Here is a 19,743-nt window from a genome sequence, read left to right as displayed (position 1 = left end):
ATAAATATACACTTATTGGGATTTTTTAACCAAAAACATGTAGCAGAATACATTTTGGCCTAAATTTATGATGAAATTTTAGTATTTTTGGATATTTTTTATGACTGAAATTAGAAAATGTTTTTTTTTTTTTTAATTTTGTAAAAAAAATTTTTGCGCCAAAAATAAAAAGTGCACATGTGATCAAATACAGTAATACCTCAGTTTAGGAACGCCTCGGTTAAAGTAATTTTCAGTTTACAAATGAAAATCCACTGAAAATAATGCCTCGGTTTACAAATTTTGTATGAATTTTTTTCGCAATACGAAGTGTATGTCAGTGCTGATTTTTAAATGCAATTGCTGGCTCTTTTTTTTTTCTTCGCTATAGCGCATAGAATTAGCTGTCACTTTCCCCAAAGTTAACGGAAATGTTGTTTCTTTTAAGAAACTAAAAAGAAACATGGTTTGCCCCCCCCCCCTTTCCTGACCTGCCAGGCTGCATGCTCTGAAAAGGGTCTGGTATGGATTTTGGGGAGGACCCCGATGCCATTTTGTTTTAAATTTTGGCGTGGGAGTTCCCCTCAAAATCCATACCAGACACGAAGGGCTTGGTATGGATGGGAAGGGGGACCCTACGCAGTTTTTTAAATTTGTTTTTAATTGCCGGCAATTCTTTTACATTCAGCTGTCAGTGGGGAACCCCGCTGACAGCTGAAATATGGTTGTCACTAAAATGCCACATGACTTAAATAACTCATGCGGTATTTATTAGTGTTTACTTTTTTCTGATCTCCGGAACAGATTAATTGGTTTTCAATGCATTCCTATGGGAAACAGTGTTTCGGTTTAAGAATTTTATGCTATAAGAAAAGTCCTGCAGAACGAATTAAATTCTTACACCGAGGTATTACTGTACCACCAAAAGAAAGCTCTATTTGTGTGAAAAAAGGACATAAATTTCATTTATGTACCGTATTGCATGACCGCGCAATTGTCCGTTGAAATAGCGCAGTGCTGTATAGCAAAAAAGTGGCGTAAATTGCAGTAATTTGTAGACGCTATAACTTTCACACAAAGCAATCAATATACACTTACTGGGTTTTTTTTTACCAAAAACATGTAGTAGAACACAATTTGACCTAAATTTACAACTAACTTTGAGTTTACTATATATTTTTTATATATTTTTTTGTTTATAGCGTGAAAAATAAAAAGCGCACAGGTGATCAAATACCACTGAAAGAAAGCTCTATTTGTGTGAAAAACATAAAGGACATAAATTTTGTTTGGGTGCAGCATTGCATGACCGTGCAATTATCAGTTGAATTACTGCAGTGCCGAGTAGCAAAAAGAGGCCTGGTCATTAAGGGGGGTAAATCCTCAGAAGTGCAAGTGGTTAAATTGCAAATACCATCTTTTCATTTTACAGGTCCTCTGCTTTCAGAAAATATGTATTGCTTTGCAGGTTTTAAGTAAAATTTCAAGCCAAAAATGTGCTGGAGGTGATTAACGAGAGTACTCAATTGTTTCTGTTCTAAGACAAACATCTGCATATTAGGATGGGTGTGAAAAGCTAAACAATTGGTCCAGGAGCAAAAGGGTTAAATATTAGTCTGAAACTGCCGATCTTGATTTTTAATAATTCTTACAATATTACTGTCAAATGAATGCATTTGTTGCATGCATGAAACTATATTAAGAAATAACAAAACAGCATCACATGTTTTCTCGCAAGTATTACTGGCTTGCATTTCTTTGCTATATAATCATTTCTGTGCTACCTTAGTGTGTGATGTACCAGGTTTACATCTGTAGCTGGTTTCAACAGGTGCATGCTTGCTGGTGGTGGTGGTGGTAGTGAATAGTTCTACATTTCCCAGGACTGTCTTGCCTTTAAGTTTAATGTAACATGGCCGTAACCTATGTGTGGTTTGACCCTTATTTCCAGTGTAAATTCCAATAAGGAATTCTGATAGTTCTGTAATATGCACGTATCTTACCAACAGGGTCCTCAGGAGACATAAGAAATCGCCATCTGGTTTCTCTCTCCAGCATCTACAACAAACTAAAATATACTTTTGGCTGGACTGACTTTTTTTTAACCAGTTTACACTAAATGCGTTTCAGTGTGCTTTTTTTCTGCATCCAAAATGCACAGAAAGCAGGTTATATGGTTGTCAATGTCATAGTTCCAGTTGCAGAAAAAAAAAGTAGAACAGGCTGCATTTTTCCTGCATAGAACTGTACTGGAATGAGGTAAACTCAACAAAAACACACCGGAACTGACCAAAACGCACTGGAACGCACATGTCCCTATTTAAATTGAAGAAAGAGAGGGGAAAAAATAGACTGGAACGCATTAAAAAATGCACCAGAACGCATAGAGAACGCATCAAAAACGCACATGCGGAAATGCATCTGGAACGCATCCGGACTGCGTTTCTATGGTGTGAACCACCTCTTAAAAAAGAGCTGGACTTTTCCTAAATATTCCCCAAACTATGCGCTATGAAAGCACATACTTTGTATATTTTTCTGTCCTCCCCTTAGCCCCAGTTTATCCATGACCACTTCAAAGTATGGCCTCATTTATAAACAGTGGTCATGACAGAAAATATTATTTCTTGTAAGATTTTTTTTTTTTCTGTTTGCAAATAGCTAACCAACTAAACACATTTCTTCATTCTCACTACAGCCTTCTGAACCTGATTAATGGAAATGGCAGTCACAAAACTCATTGTGATATTTTGGTAGCGACCACAACTTCCAAACACAAATGAAACAAAATTGGTCTTATTTATACAGGAGCTAAGAAAAGCATCTACAGTATATTGTACATAGCAACTGAATAGACCTTGCAAAAGCTGCAAGTTTGCTGGTGTGGATAACAAATATCCTTGTTTTAACCACTTTTTTTTTTTACATAAGACATGCTGTATTTTGACAGTGAAACTCTGCACCAGAGCTAGTAAAGTAACATATAAACCTAGAAAAGTAAAATGTGTACTTTATAACAGCCAGAATTTGAAACAAAGCCATATTAGAAAATGTTGTTCTCAAGAATATACAACATATAGTTCTGATTAACTGTACTTTATAATTTCACTGGCATGTGGTACCAATAAATGATTGAATCTTCAGTTCTTTTTTCTTCCTTAACATGTTTTTATTGCCATGCACTTGTGCTAGGGACCCTCTTGGGTAAGCAGTTGACAGAAACAGGTTCTGTAGTGTCAAAGCCTATAAGAAGGCACAGACACCATTATTCGTACTGTGCAGCAAGGCAAGTGCTTTATTTAGTGCTCAATACATTCTTTTAAGCCTAAGTACTGCCAAATAGGTAAAAAATAAATAAATAAAATCACAAAAATCAGTACAACGGATATAAATTACAGTAAGTAGGATGTGTGTTGCTGATACCACTTCTATTAGGGGAAATCCTTTTCTGTCCATGCTCCACTCCCACCACCGTAATCTTCCAGAGCAGTGGGAAGGGCCATCTTTAATATTGATTGGACCCTGGGCAAACATTTTTTTCCCCCCTACATGCAATTTTGCTCTTCACCTGCTCAATACGCACAATAAATAGCAGCTAAATGCAAAATCAGTTTACTGCAGCAGCGACGTCATGAGCCGCTTGTGATGGAGCTGGCATCCTGCGTCGGGATCCCTCAAATTAGGAGGGCGGGTGGCGGCCCGTGAGGCTGTGGCGGTGGGGCCACACATGTTCAAGCCAATTTGGGTTTCGGTATGTGACGTGGTGGTAGTGTTTTTGGCAATTGGGCAGTTCTGGGGTCCTTCATGGTCAATGCACCCGTCTGTGCAAACAGGTATAGTGGAATGATTAACTGCTATGATATTTATGGGGATTCTATGCCTATCATTAAGCTGCACCTATAGGGTTACATATATATGTTTTTTTTACAGATAGACATGTGATTGACCCCACTTGATTATCTTAATAAGAATATTACTACATTATCCAAGGCCTTGGTTCTACTGTATGCAAGGCTTGATATATATTCCTCTCCCTTCCTTTGTATTGATTTTGTGATTGGTTGTCATTCTTTAACATTCCAGTAGTGGGGGATTAATGGGGTTAATATGCCTTACAAATTGAATATTGTTTAATTATCCTTCCTTTTATGTCCTTTGCAGGGACCTTTTCATATCTACTATATACATATACACATATACTTATATACATATATACATATATACTAATCTATTGCTAGTCTTTTTTGCATGTGTCCTAAATGGATCAGAATCAGTGACGTTACCGCATCCCAATCAGTGGGGAGGTTTAATACTTATAATTACAGTTGTACTTACCATCTAGCAGGCCCCTATTATGTTGTCTAACAACTGTACATTTCTAAGACGTTAGGCAGCTTTGAAAAGCGTGCCACTTGCCCCTTTGGTTTGTGGGGATCCCTTCATTGACTGGCCCCATATGGGATGGATGAATGCTTCCCTCCACAGCCCTCGTACAGATGCTTGTACTCTAAGGTACGACAATTTGTCTAACCAGTCTGAAATGCAGATATTTGTCAATATACAATGTTGCTTACCAGCTTATGTTCATTTCCTAGAAATCCTCTTGCAACTCCTGAAGAAGTGATATTATCGTAAAACATGTCGAGCTATTATATCTACTAATACCAGAGTACCCTCTTTTAAATCTTTGCCGGGATACAGTACACCTTCATTTTATCAATTGTAAGTATTATTTTAGGTCTATGTTTGTCTAATAAAGTAATACTTTTATCTACTATTGTTGTAGTGGCTATAAAGTCCATAAAGAGGTCTATCTTTTTCCAAATAGTACATCATAACAACTCACCCATTGGTTGCTGGAGCTGGGTAAAGTGTGATCAGTGGCAGTGGTGGTAGGAAGGTCAATATGGTATGGGTGGCAGTGCCGGGATGGGGGGGGGGGGGATGGTATGATTGGCAGGGCTGGGGGGATGAGATCAGTGGCAATACTTGGGGGGGGGGGTAGAATGAGTGTCAGTGTTAGTGGGGATGGCACCAGTGGCAGTGCTTGGGGGGATGGGATGAGTGTCAGTGCTGGGAGAGGGAGGGGATGGGATGAGTGTCAGTGCTGGTGGGGGGATGGGATCAGTGGCAGTGCTGGGTGAGGATGGGATCAGTGACACTTGCTGTCATCTGTCAGTTAGTGTCTCCTTGCCTATATGGGAGGGGGGGAGAAAAAGAGGGGGGAGAGAAAGAGGGTGAGTGAGAGAAAGATAAGGAGTGAGAGCGAGAGAGGGGGGTGAAGGAAAGAGAAAGGGGAATGATAGCGAGGGGGCATTAGAAAAAGGCGGGTGAGAGAGAAGGGAGGTGAGAGAGACAGAAGGGGGGTGAGAGAGAGAGGGGGGGAGGAGATAGAAGGAGAAGAGGGGTGAGAGGGGGGAGAAGGGGGATGAGAAGGGAAGAAGGGGGATGAGAGGGGGAGAAGGGGGATGAGAGGGGGAGAAGGGGGGTGTGAGGGGGTGAGAGGGGGAGAAGGAGGGTGACTGGAAGAAGGGGGGGTGAGAGAGAGAGAGAAGTGGAGGTGAGTGAGAGGTGAGGGGTGGGAGAGAGAGGTAAGTGGTGGGAGGGGGGGGGGGTGGGAGAGTGGGGGGGTGAGAGAGAGAGAGGGGGGAGAGACAGGAGGTGAAAGAAAGATGGGGGTGAGAGGGGAGAGTGAGAGAGGGGGGAGTGAGAGAGGGGGGGTGAGAGAGAGAGAGGCAGGGGTGAGAGAAAGATGAGAGAGAGGCAGGGGTGAGAGAAAGATGAGAGAGAGAAGGGGGTGAGAGAAAGGTGAAAGGGAGAGGGGGGGAAAGAGGGGGGAGGGGTGGGGGTGAGAGAGGGGGAGGATGAGAGAGTGAGAGACTCTAAGCCCTGTCTGCAGTTCCTCCTGTGCTTCCCTGACTCAGTCACTGTCTGCAGGTAGATGTGTGTGATGCCCAGTATATGTTATGCCAGCAGCAGGCAGGGTTCGTTCTCATTCTGGCTGATCTGCTCCTTCCTCTACTTTGCGGTTTCTGGCTGTGTGCGCCTGTCCTCAAAGCGGCCCTTGCTGTTGTTGTTAGAGCCGGGAGGTTGGAGGAGTCCGTGCTCTGGGAGGTGCCACCTCCAGGGATGCTGCATCCTCTGCTGCTCTCCGGGGGTCAGGGAGGTGGTGGAGGTCTTCTACATCCCAAGCTCTTAATCCTAGCTGCCCTCAATGCTTGCCTTCCACCTACTCCAGCCACCACCAGGACCGGGACCCTCCAAGACAAGAGGCTGGAGAGGCAGCTGCTTCAGGCTCCACAACAATGACTGGGCCCCGGGCAGCTGCCCCTTTTTCCAAGTTAAAGACGGTCCTGGCAGCAGGGGTTATTACAGCTGTGGGAGCTGTGACAGGCTCTCATCAAGAGTACCCAACTATGTCTGCCCTTTCCACCAAGTTCTGCCATTCACAGAAGCCATACTACAGTGACTATGAATGGAGACTGGGTGGATGATTAAAAGGTCCACTGCCTACATTCATAGATCCTGTTTCATTCATAGAAGTTGTAGTACAGCTTCTATGAATGAGAGGAAAGGGAAGGCATAGTTTGAGAATTCTTGATGAGAGCCTGTGACAGCTTCCACAGTTCTATTAACCCCCACCACACCAGAAGATTGTGGTAGCAGTGGTGGGAGGGCAAGGACAGAGAAGGATTTCACCTGACAGAAGAGGCATCGACACATGGGACACATTATACTGACTGTAAGTTATGTCCTTTGTGCTGATTGTTTGTGTTTTTTTATTTTGGTTGAACTTTGGCTTTAACCACAAGCCTACAGGGCACTTATACCGCCTTCCTGCCCAGGCCAATTTCCAGCTTTCAGTGCTGTCTCACTTTGAGTGACAATTGCGCGGTCATGCAACACTGTACCCATATGACATTTTTATCATTTTTTTGTGACAGATAGAGCTTTATTTTGGTGGTATTTAATCACCTCTGGATTTTTTATTTTTTCTTAAACAAACCAAAAACCACTGAAAATTTTGAAAAAAAAACGTTTTTTCTTAGTTTTTGTTAAACATTTTGTAAATAAGTGATTTTTCTCCCTCACTGATGTGCGCTAATGAGGCTGCAGTGATGGGCACTGATAGGCTGCACTGATGGGCACTGGTAGGTGGCACTGATGGGCATTGACAGGCATCACTGATACATGGCACTGATATGTGGCACTGACTGAAACTGTTAGGCAGCACTGGCTGGCACTGATAGGCGGCACTGACTGGCACTGATGGGTGACACTGAAAGGCAGCTCAGATGGGCACTGATATGTGGCATTGATGTGCACTGGTAGGCACTGATATGTGGCATTGACGTGGCACTGACACTGATGAGCACTGACACAAGGCACTGATGGACACTGACAGGTGGCACTGCTGGGGCTACACTGATCGTCAGGGCGCCCTGATGATCAGTGTACATGTCCCCTCCGCGGAAAGCCAATTACCGGCTCTGCTCTCCTCTCCTCTCGAGCTGTCAGCGTGACAGCTCGAGAGGAGAGAAATGCAGATAACCGGCATTTCCCTGTTTACATGTGATCAGCTGTGATTGGACACAGCTGATCACATGACCGAGCCGACATCTTCGGCTCTTTCCATGACCGGTGATCTGCTGTGTCCGAGGGACACAGTGCACCGCCAATCGCCACGCTGCACGCTCCCTGAGCCACGCATGCGCGGTGAGAATGGGAGGATGTCTTATGACATCCTCCCAGAACAAGAGAACCACCTTGCACCCGTCATATTACTATATGGCGGGCGGGAGGTGGTTAAAGTGATAGTAAACGTTTTTTTTTTACACTTTTACTTACAGGTAGGCTTACAGTAAAGCTTACCTGTAGATAAAATTAATATCTCCTAAATGTGCACCGTTTAGGAGATATTTTCTCTTTTTGATCCTTACCTGTGCCGTTCCTTGAGAGCACTGCACCATGGCTGGAGCTTGCGAACCCAGAAGGAAGGGTGAAGATGGAAGCCTCTGCAGTGGTGACAGCACGCCACAAGAGGGCTTCATTTTAGGGTGAGCTCTTCATAATGTGCTAGTATGCGATGCATACTAGCACATTATGACATTACCTTGCAGGGGATTTTATATATATATATATATATATATATATATATATATATATATATATATATATGGCTGTGGTTTACCTCCGCTTTAAGTCTAGGTATCTGAGGAACATTCAGTTGTTTTTAGATTTAATATACAAGAACTTCCTTTTGATACCTAGGTAGACTAAAGCCAAAGGAAATATACTGAATCTACATGAACATTTCAGACAACAAGACGCAGGAACAGATCACCTATCACATATATACCTGATATATGTAGAGCTATAATAAATAATCTATCAGCAAAAATTTATAATAAATAGTGCAAACCTGTGTACATTTCATAAAGCTCAAATTAAACTAATAAATAAATAAATCTTAACCACAATCTAAAGTGCCTAGTGCTTCAAAAGTGCATAATAAACCGTTTCTAAATCAAAGTGCTCAGTGTCCTTTTCTCCAAAACTATTAAAGTGTCCACTTGTGCAATAAAGTGCTATGTGCCTTTAAACAAAATATTCTCCTTCCAGTGTTTCTACAGTTCACTTTTGTATATTAAAAGTTTCCTCTTATTTAAACAATGTGCTCTGTGCCTTTAAATCAACCGTCTTCCTTCCAATTTCCCCACAGCACCCTTTTTCAGGTGTCACCACCACACCATGTTCCCAGTGTGTTATCTCTACTCCATGCAACATTTTCTATACGCAGCAAAAATCACCAAATATTTTTGACTCACTTTTTCGAAAAGATATATGAACCAAATCTACTTAAGCAACCACTGAATGTATCTTTTACTTTTGCACTTTAAACATATATTAAGTTTGATTACCTAAGTTTGCAAAAAGCTTACTTTAAATTTTGTGACAATTCAGGAGTTTGGGATTTAATAACCGTATCATTGCCCCTGCTCTCTTAGTAAATCAGATGAAAGAGCATGAATCTGTAAGTAAATCATCTTAGACCCATGAGGAATGGTGATCGTGCAAAATGATGGATGGAGGTTGGCTTAAAGCTAATTTGATCTATCCAAATATATCCCCACTCCACGGTTAAAAGTGAAAACTACAGCTTGAAAAAGCTATACAAAAAATAGCAGCTGTATATAAAAACTCTTAAAAATAATATATATAAGGGTACCCCTTAATATTGTTGGTTTAGCACTGTACTGAATAAGGGGTAGCATTATATATATTATTTTTATATATATATATATATATATATATATATATATATACATATATTTTTTTTATATTTACAATATAAAACTCCAAAGCTCACAGAAAACAGGATTGACTACCATTTCAGATAATATTTTTGCAACTAAATTACTAATGTTAAAATCACAACCAAACACCAATTCAAGTATGTGCTCTCTTACCTACTTTATATTTATAATTTTTACTGAGTTTAGCTTCAATAGTTAATATTTACCAAAAACATGGCAAAGAAAACATTTTTTTACTTAACAACTGTGTATTTCAGTTATCCTGTGTAAATATTCAGGATCACTTACCAATGAGGCAGGCAAAGCACTTCCAGTAGGAATTTCTTCCATTCTCCTGCTGTTAATAAATAAAGTAGAGATTTCCAATGTCTCATTGTGTAGATTACGAAGCTGCAAGTGTCTGTATCCTTCAGTCACATGCAATGTAAAGACAAAAATACATTTACAAAAATAATTACTATAAAAGAGGATGTGGACTGTTTCTACAAGCCAGTCAAGTAAAAAAAAAACACACATTAATCTTTGATTATAGAGACTGGATAAAGATTGGCCTTCTATGGCTATTATCATTATAAAATAAAAAAACAACCTTAGCACATCCTTTAGTAAACACAGCAATTATTTCTTGGCTGTAAAAGAATTTTCACACACTGTTTGTGAATTTGAGAATTCTGGTGGCAGGTATAATGTTGGGTTAAAATGAGAACTCCAGGCAAAGCATATCTGTGGATCAGCTTTTTCTTGCTTGGAAGCAGAATATATGTCATGACATTTCAGACCTGTAACAGACGTATATATTAATAATGGCATGTTGTGCTATAAATCAATTAGATGATTAGGGAGTGAGCTGTTTATGACCACTCTTTGATTAGGGGGTCAGTCACATTTGGTAAGTGTATATCTGTTGACAATCTCTGGTGATGGTTGGAGTTGCTGAGCACTTTTCCTGGATGACAAAAAAATCTTTTCCACACAATAGATTTTTTTCTCCTGTGGGACCTTTGGAATTATCTTTATAACATCATTATGAGAGGTTTTTTTCTACTTAATTATTTTTTGCACTGCAAATCTATTTATTCAGTTTTGATTTAGTGGATTATTTTTTTACAGGAGTGTGATGTTCTATATTACCTGTGTTTCACAAAATTGATTTATAGCACAACACATAATTATTATGTGGTTCACTTGGGATTGATATCACCCATCTGTGTTTACAGCTTTAGTTTGTATTGCTTTTGAGCACATATGCAGTTTTCTTTTTTGTATAATCTGTAACAGAAGTAAAATTGGTCTCCAACAAGGACCATGTAGTCAGATGTGAAGGGCAAACTTTGGTGTAGGTACTGCTCACAATAAAAAAAGAAGCTTCAATTGCTTGTAATTTATTATTTTGTAAGAATATTGATACTTCCCCTCCTGTCAGTTCTCTTGTATAGAAGCAAAGCTGTGTTATAAATAAATGATCATAATAAAGAAATTACCTCTTTTTAGGACTTTAAGAGGAATAATTCTCTGGGCAGTTACAGCAGAGCTGTTATTCTCAACTATAGCAAATCGCAAAAACACAAGATCTTCAAAGTAAACACGGAACATAAACTGTTCATTCCACATAGGGTTTAAAGTATTGCGATGGATGGGTTTAGTTCGAAAATGACAACTGTCTACAGGCATACCAAGCACATCAATCTCGATACAAGGACTTCCTGTACTGTTGCTTGGACAGACATTTTGTCCTGAGACAATCTGAAAGACAAGAACACTTTTAGATTTGAAGTTCACTGAAGGTAATTCACATTTAGACAGTAAGTCTCTCTACAATGATTTGTGAAGCTTGGTCACAGATCCATATTTTATACTTACCATGTAATTCATTATAATTTGATTTAAAAATTTGATTTTGCTTTAAAGAAATATAATTTACTATTCCACTTTATGAAAGGACCTATTAAAGTGGATTTTTTTTTCTGAATTGTGGATAGAGTAGGGGAGGGTTATAACCCATGTCAGTATTTTGTTGCCATAGGTGTCCAATTTGGGAGATTTCCCTTCACTTCCTGGCCCATAGCCAAAACAGGAAGTTTAAGAAAATAATGAAATCCCTGTTTATCATCAGTGTCAACAGAACTAGTATCCACATTGAAAGATTTCCATTCTTTTGCTTTTCTTGTGACAACTCAAATTTGGGGACTTTCTTTTACTCTGTGTGTTAATAGTTAACAGGACACCAACGATAAAAAGCTGATAGATGTTCTAATCCATCTCCACTCTAACTGAAACTTAAAAACTGTTTTGTCTTTAGTTATACTTTTACACTTTAAGTGGAAGAAATCAAACCCTAGGTCTCAAGCTCAGTAAAAGCTTATCTCTGTCCAGACAACATGGTTTTGTTTTTATATGATCCTATTCCATTCCCAAGAAAAACAATGGAAAAAAATATGGGTTTTGAGGCCTATGAAGGCTTTTAATGTAAAGCCATTTAGTTTGGGAAAAATTCACTTCATTAAGTGGTGAATAAGTATAGAATTATAAAATGCATACATATTTTTAAAGCACAGACAACATTCCCTTTGGGGAGATATCCTCTCACGTGCTGTGCAAATGACTATGCAGGGAGCAGAGAGCACTGCCCCAACATGGACACAAACCTCACAGGGGCAGGAATTATGTTGTTATCTATGTCCTCTCGGGGGTGTTTCTTCTCTAGCCTCATGACCGTGATCACACAGCAAGGGCAAAAAACAGCAATAAAAATAAAATTGTGGTTCTGTTATCTACAGTATTAAAAACTAAAAGAAAGAGTTTTGGCTAGCAAGGTGGTTGATAGATTCATGCAGTGTAAAATCAAATGACATTGCTTGCCTACATATATTCTTATTCTAAGCAATGTATGGATTAGCTTCATACATTAAAGTAGTTTATAGTAGTGATTTCTGTAGACTAAGCTGTGTGTGAAGTGTTTAGAATATGGAGTTTTTAGGTAGAGATGTGTTGTACTACAGGAGCACAGCAACAATTTCAGCAGTGGAATACTGGTGTCAAATACTTTTCACATACTTTTGTATATAACTTTAAAAAATTGTTCTTTTTCTTACAGACAAGGAATATATTGCTGGTTCCATGCTCTCTAAATCTCGGTCCAAGGGGGAAAATAGCTGGTACATTGGACATCCCTTATCCCATAGCACAGGTGGCTTTACCACATATCCACAACCGCCATTTGATTCAAACATGGCAGCATTCAAATGCATAGGGAGATCTGAAAATGAGAGAGAGAGAGAGAGAGAGAGAGAGAGATATTTGCCTATGATCTTGATAATACTGTTGGCAAGCAGTTTATAAAATCAGTAAAAAAAACAAAAAAAAAACCTTCAATATAATAAATTCATCAATCATATAAAATATTGTCAATTGTATTTACGTTTATCTAGCAGCATGGTTGTTGAGACTTGCAGTCATGATCTAAAGTTATATGTCTAACAGCAATTAGGTCCCCACTGGTGAGATTTTCCCTCACTCAAGTCTCCTGAATGCTGACACAGACAGCATTAAGCACCTTGTAGAGGATAAATTCCTATTCCGAGCTAATAAAATACAACTAGGTGGGGCTCCATTTTTTAAAATAAATTATTTAATTTGTCACCAGAAAGAGTTATCATACAAATAAGCTTTGTTATAAAAATATGCATTTGACGATACTGTAACAGGTTTACAGTTAGGTAAACCCTGCACACATGTAACAATGTAATTTAGCATTATGCAGCAAATCCTAAAGAGGTGTGGTAAGTTTTATAATATAAATAGAAGGGAAGGCAAGTGAGGTTAAGAGAAAATAAGGGGAATGTAACGTAGCATAAACTTTAGGAGACAGAAGCTGGAAGGATCTCCAAAAGCCCTTCCCATTAGACCGATCCAGGGGTGAGGAGAAAAAGGGGGCTGGGGAGGTTAAGGGCTTAATCAAATTGAGTAAAGGGTTTCTATTCATCTGTAGCTTGGTATTCAAGCCAATAAAACCAGGTATTGCAGAATTTAATGGTAGTTTCCTTAAGGGAGCTGGTGAGGTCTTCCACAGGCATAATATCTTTTATTCTGTTGAACCATTGCCTTACTGCAGGCAGGGTGGGCTGTTTCCAAAGATCTGGTATGTATGCATGTGCTGCATTCAGTATTTGGATCAAGACACTTTTTGTAGCTTCTGAGTGGTATGGTATTGTACTGCACTGGTAAGAAACCAGGAGATTTGGGCACTGGGTCCATGAATTCTGAGTGATTGCACGAACAGTCAAGCTTTGTGCAGGATCAGAAAATGAGGGACATGTCACCAATAGAATTCCTGCATCTCCAGCAGTGATGAGGCGTGTTAAGTGGCATCTTGTCAGTGCTGGGCTTCTGCTGCTTAACAATAGCTCTTTTCTTTCAGTGCTCAGAAGCTGCTCTGCTGTCAGTTAATTAGCAGCTACTCATTGTCTCCACAGTGACTCACCTGGATACCATTACCTGCCTCATTAGTCCAGGCTACATTCAGCTCTTACTGCTATTTTAGCAGCTTAGCTCATTTCCTCCTTGCCCTTGCATGGTCTATGATCTCCAGGGTGTTCCTGCCTACAACTCAGTCTGCCTGACTTATCTTTCAATTCCTGTTCATGATTTTTGGTTCCTGACTACACTGACTTCTGGTTTCCTTACTCAGGCTCATCTGATATCCCTGACATCTGGTATCCAAGCCCTGGCTTCTGTTTTGACTACGTTCCTGATCTATGTTATATTTGCTATTTCAATAAAGGTGTGATTTTAACTGCACTTTCTGTCTCTGTCTGGTTCATGGTTCCTGACACATCTTATATCTGGACACCTGTTATTTCTTACTGATAGAAAATTCAAAGGATAGAGATAACAGCTATAATTTGTCTGTTGGGGTGAGAGTTAAACTAAGATAGTTTTCAGAGAATTCTAGAAAAGGGGGTGGGTGGGTATGGTATGGTCCTTCTGTTAAAGAAGCTTGTAAATGTGTGATGGGAGTGTGTATGTCTGGGCCAACTTTAGAGTATTCCCATTTGAAAGGGGTCAGGAGGTGCTTAGATATGACTGTTGAAAAATCTGATAAGAAATGTAAAAGCTGCCTCTGCCTCCATGGTTTCATGGAGGTAAGTTTTGCCGCATTGGTGAACTCTGTACATACCTGCCTCTTGCAGTGTTATAAGCAGAGGATCGTGAATGCCTGGCTAGAAAGTGGTATTTCCTATTGGGGGCAACAATGAAGGGATGGGATAGGAATCAGGTGTTTTTTGTAAAAAAAAAAAAAAAAAAAAAAGACTTGGCTAGGTGGGCATTAAGGTAGAACGACACTCTGGAATGATCCAGTGCTACGATGATCTAAATGTCTACACCAGTCTATGATTCTGCTTAGGCGGGTGACAATGTAATGTACCTTGACGTCTGGTAAGGATAATCCCCCATTCAGCTTTAGAATGTTGTAGGACAGTATGTTTTAGTCTGGGTGATTTGTTAGCTCAGATGAAGTTGATGATAACAGACTGGAGAGTCCTGAAATGCAACTGGGGATCAATATGGAAGAGTCGTGGCAGGACATTTTTTTTAAATAATATTATACCTACTTAGCAAGGGGACAGTTGCCCGAGACAAAAATCTTGCCTGATTTTCTTAAGGAGAGGTGAAAAATTGAGAGAGAAATTGACAGTTTGAGAAATTGTTCTGGGTAGTTGAATCCCTAGATAAGGGAATGTGGAGGCCATTTAAAGGGGGAATTCTGTTTTAATCTGGCGTATTAACAGTGGGGAAGAGAGATGTTTAAAGCAGGTGGGGTTCAATTTCATCAACAAATCAGATGCTTTCTTTTATTTTCTAAAGCAGTGTACTTTAAAAGCATGCCAGTTGAACTTTACAGGATTCTATGTACAGCATTTTCAATTTCCTTTCATCAAGTCTGTAGTTCTATATGGAAAAAATACTTTATCATCTAGTCTAGCTTTAGTTTGGAATTATAACCACTTAGTACTGACAGCAATATTTATAGTAAGTTGCATAACTGAGTAAATAAATCTGCATGTGCTCAAAACTGTTTTGATGCTATCTTTTTAAAAATATATATTTCATGTTGTTTTACTTACAGTTTGAAATGATATTGGCTGCATACTGCAACACTGCACATTTAAGATAGGTTAAGTACAGTTATCCTTTATTAAATTTTTTTTTAAATGTTCTGTTAGTGTATATAATCCTTAAAAATAAAGAGACACTGTCACCTTGCCCATTTAGAGCAAAGTGACAGGGTGTTTTTCAAGCACTTATTAACCACCTTCACATACTGTATACCACCCAGCTCCTTCCAGTGTCACAACCACCACAAAATACCCAGTGCATGCAATGATGTCACAATTATATGAGAGTGTCCCTAACTACTGGCCACCAGGCTGAATCAATGCATCATAGGAGGTCACATGCTCCACTTTACCCAGAATCTGGGTAACTGGTATTTTGGTCAGCAGCAATGTGAGTATAGTTGCGTTGGGATAGACTTTAAAAAAATCTCATTACTGTGCCCTGAATGAGCAAAGAGGCAGGGTCTCCAAGTGCAGCCTTGGCCAAACGTTTTGAGAATGACACAAATATTAATTTTCACAAAGTCTGCCGACTCAGTTTTTATGGTGGCAATTTGCATATACTCTAGAATGTTATGAAGAGTGATCAGATGAATTGCAATCAATTGCAAAGTCCCTCTTTGCCTCGATAATGAAATTAATCCCAAACAAAAACGTTTCCACTGCATTTCAGCCCTGACACAAAAGGACTTGCCGATGACATGTCAGTGATTCTCTCGTTAACACAAGTGCAGTGTTGACAAGGACAAGGCTGCCAATCATTCTGTCATGCTGAGTTAGAATATCACTTTGGGAGTTTTAAAAGAAGGGTGGTGCTTGAAATCATTGTTCTCCCTCTGCTAACCATGGTTACCTGCAAGGAAACACATGCAGCCATCATTGCTTTGCATAAAAAGGGGTTCAGAGGCAAGGATATTGCGGCTATTAGGATTGCACCTAAATCAACCATTTATCAGATCATCATGAACTTCAAGTTGAAAGGTTCAATTGTTGTGAAGACAGCTTCAGGGTGCCCAAGAAAGTCCAGCAAGCACCAGGACCATCTCTCCTAAAGTTGATTCAGTTGTGCAGAGCTTGCTCAGGAATGGCAGCTGGCAGGGGTGAGTGCATCTGCAAAACCTTTGGAGGATGGCCTGGTGTCAAGAAGAGCAGCAAAGAAGCCAATTCTCTCCAGGAAAAAACTTCAGGGACAGACTGATATTCTGCAAAAGGTACAGAGATTGGATTGCTGAGGACTGGGGTAAAGTCATTTTCTCTGATGAATCCCCTGATTGTTTGGGGCATCCGGAAAAAACCTAGTCTGGAGAAGAAAAGGTGAGCGCTACCATGAGTCTTGTCATGCCAACAATAAAGCTACCTGAGACCATTCATGTGTAGGGTTGCTTCTCAGCCAAGGGAGTGGGCTCACTCACAATTTTGCCTAAGAACATAGCCATGAATAAAGAATGGTACAAGAGCAATCAGCCAAGAATAGTTTGGTGATGAACAATGCCTTTTCCAGCACCTTGTCATAAGGCAAAAGTGATAACTAAGTGGCTTGGGGAACAAAACATCGAAATTTTGAGTCCATGGCCAGGAAACTCCCCAGACCTTAATCCCATTGAGAACTTGTGGTATATCCTTCAGAGGCTGGTGAACAAAAAAACCCCCCACAAATTCTGACAAACTCCAAACATTTATTATGCAAGAATGGGCTGCCATCAGTCATGATGTGGCACAGAAGTTGATTGACAGCATGCTGGGGCGAATTGCAGAGGTCCTTGAAAAAGAAGGACCAACACTGCAAATATCTACTCTGCATAAACTTAATGTAAATGTCAATTAAAGCCTTTGAGACTTATGAAATGCTTGTAATTATACTTCAGTATACCATAGTAACATCTGACAAAAAGATTTAAAAAACACTGAAGCAGAAGACTTTGTGAAAATATATGTGACATTCTCAAAACTTTTGGCCATGGTTGTATTTTATAAAACAAGAAATAGCAGCTTTAAAGGTCCACTATAAAAAAAAAAATATTCTATTCTATTAACAGTATGGGGTTAATACTTGTAGGGGTAGTATTCCATATATTGATTCTTATTGTACATGTCTTGCCTTATACTTTTTCTGCACTAACATGCAGACCAAACTACGCAGTAAAGCTTATAATGACAGACATTAGAACAAGCTACAAACTGTTCAGGGTGTTAGAACAGTTGCAGCAACATTATTATTTATTTTTCAAGATTTGAACTGTGTGAATAAAAAATTACTTTTGTAATTACTTTTGGCAGTGTTGTTGTTTGTACCAACCTCTGTCACTATAGGTATTGCCAAACAGTGTGGCCTGGAAGGCTGAGAGAAAAAGGACATAGAGAAAAAAAAACCCAAAAGGATTTAATATAATGAATACTATAAATACATGTATTATTTACATCCGGTTATCAGAATGCTTCTTTAATTTCTTGCGAAAATGGGCTGTGCTCCATTTATTATGCTGTGCTGGAAAATTCCTCGTGTTGCAAGTCCCACTGGGTGCACCTGATGTCAGCTACAATGAATATGATAGTGGTAAAGTCTTTGGGGCACATGAAGACTCCATCAGTTTTGGACACTGGAACTGAGTATTACTTTCTCATACAGGAAGATTTGTTCCAGGCTAGCAGCTGGAATCATGGTACTGCTGAAAGATCAATTTCCACAGAGACGACAGTTTATTTAAAGTGGAACTTTAGTCAGAAAATTAAGTCCTGACCACTTCAGACTGGCTCCTTTTGCAGGTATAGCCATGTAAAACATTAAAAATAAGTGTCTATACCATTATAATCCTGTAATACACTGTTGTGGTCTACTCTGCACATGCTTAGCTGCTCTATAATCCTGTAATACTGCTGCTCAGGGGCTCTGGGCTTCAGCAAAAGGGCAGCCTCCAGCAAGAAAGGACAGGAACAATGCTGCAGGCAATTTACATCACACATTAATTTTGATGGCATAATTATTCATGTGAAATGTATGTTCCTTGCTAAAAAAAACATTTTTTTTATCATGTTGTTATGGTTAAAATTCCACTTTAAGAGACTGAAACAAATAATTTTTCTGTACTCTTACACCCCACTATTTTCCATCTATTTTAGTCTGGTAGGGGCTTTTGGCATTTTTTTTGCCTCTAAATGACCCTGAATGTTAGCCTTTGTGTCCATGCACACATACGCATTTACAGGCAGGAAAAAAAAACCTGCAAGCACATCTGTCAGCAGCAGCGTTTTGGCATAAAAAAACACTTGACGCATGTAATTGCGTCTAAACACGCATTAATGCTAGGCGAGTTTAGCGTTTTAGCAATGGCCAGAATTAGGGATGCATTGATATATCGGTGGCTGAAATGTATCAGCTGAAAATAGTATTATCGGTATTTGGCTGCTGAAAACGCACAAATTTGCAGCAATATTACTTGTGATTTTGCCATGTTTAGGGTGCATTTTTCATAGGTTATGGGACTAAAAAAAAAAAACACGTGCGTTTTTGATGGGTTTTCAGTGCATTTCAGGCCTAGTTCACACCAATGCATTTTATCCATTTTACAGTGCGATTCTTGCATGCATGTTTTTGATGCGTTTTTTGTTTTTTTGGCCAACTTTTTGCTAGGCAGATTAAAAAAGCAAAAATGCAGCATTTTCGATGAGTTTTTGCTGCAGTTTCAATACATTTGAGGCCTGGTTCACAGCAATGCAGTTCGCATTTTGTCCATTTTGCAGTGTCTTTTTGTACACACGTGTTTAATGTTTTTACACGTTTTTGAATGTTTTTCTTTTGGCCAACTTGTTACTGGGCAGATTGGAAATGCAAAACGCATCAAAAATACAACACGTAAACTTTTTTTTTTGCGTTTTTAATGCATTTCAGGCCTGGTTCACACCAATGCAGTTTGCATATTGTTCATTTTGCAGTGCTTTTTGCAGTGCGATTTGCGTTTTTGCACACGCTTTTTTGATGCGTTTTGCATCTTCTGAATGTATTTTTTTTTTTGACCAGCTTGTTGCTGGGCAGTTGAAAATGCAAAACGCATCACGTGTGAGTTTTTGATGCGTTTTCAATGCATTTCAGGCCTGGTTCACATCATTGCAGTTTGTGTTTTGTCTGTTTGCAATGTATGTTGCGTTTTTGCTTGTGTGTGTTTATGTGTTTTGCATTATATGTTTCTTTTTTTGTAAACTTGTTGCTGGGTAGATTAAATACGCAAAAACAAACCATGGTAAATACATGAACAAATGCACGCATTTTCTGCAGCATCTCCTTGAAATCTATTGAACCAAAAATGCTAAGTTTTGCATTTAAAAAAGTCCCTGAC

At 39.4% G+C, this 19,743-nt stretch overlaps 1 protein-coding gene across 1 annotated transcript in view; it reads right to left on the bottom strand.

Annotated features, from left to right (window-relative positions):
* PLCE1 (phospholipase C epsilon 1) overlaps window positions 1-19,743 on the bottom strand; it is a 596,448-nt gene that overhangs the window by 66,704 nt on the left and 510,001 nt on the right. The window contains exons 26-28 of the mRNA XM_089687781.1: window positions 12,389-12,552; window positions 10,778-11,039; window positions 9,585-9,703 (exon numbers count right to left, since the gene is read on the bottom strand). Of these exons, the coding sequence (XP_089543907.1) occupies window positions 9,585-9,703; window positions 10,778-11,039; window positions 12,389-12,552 (545 nt within the window). The remainder of the gene's footprint in view (window positions 1-9,584; window positions 9,704-10,777; window positions 11,040-12,388; window positions 12,553-19,743) is intronic.

Source organism: Staurois parvus, unplaced genomic scaffold (assembly GCF_062004578.1).
Source record: "Staurois parvus isolate SC_StPar_1 unplaced genomic scaffold, SC_StPar_1.0 ptg000437l, whole genome shotgun sequence".
Classification (NCBI taxonomy): domain Eukaryota; kingdom Metazoa; phylum Chordata; class Amphibia; order Anura; family Ranidae; genus Staurois; species Staurois parvus.
This window is presented reverse-complemented; position numbering and strand designations above follow the sequence as displayed.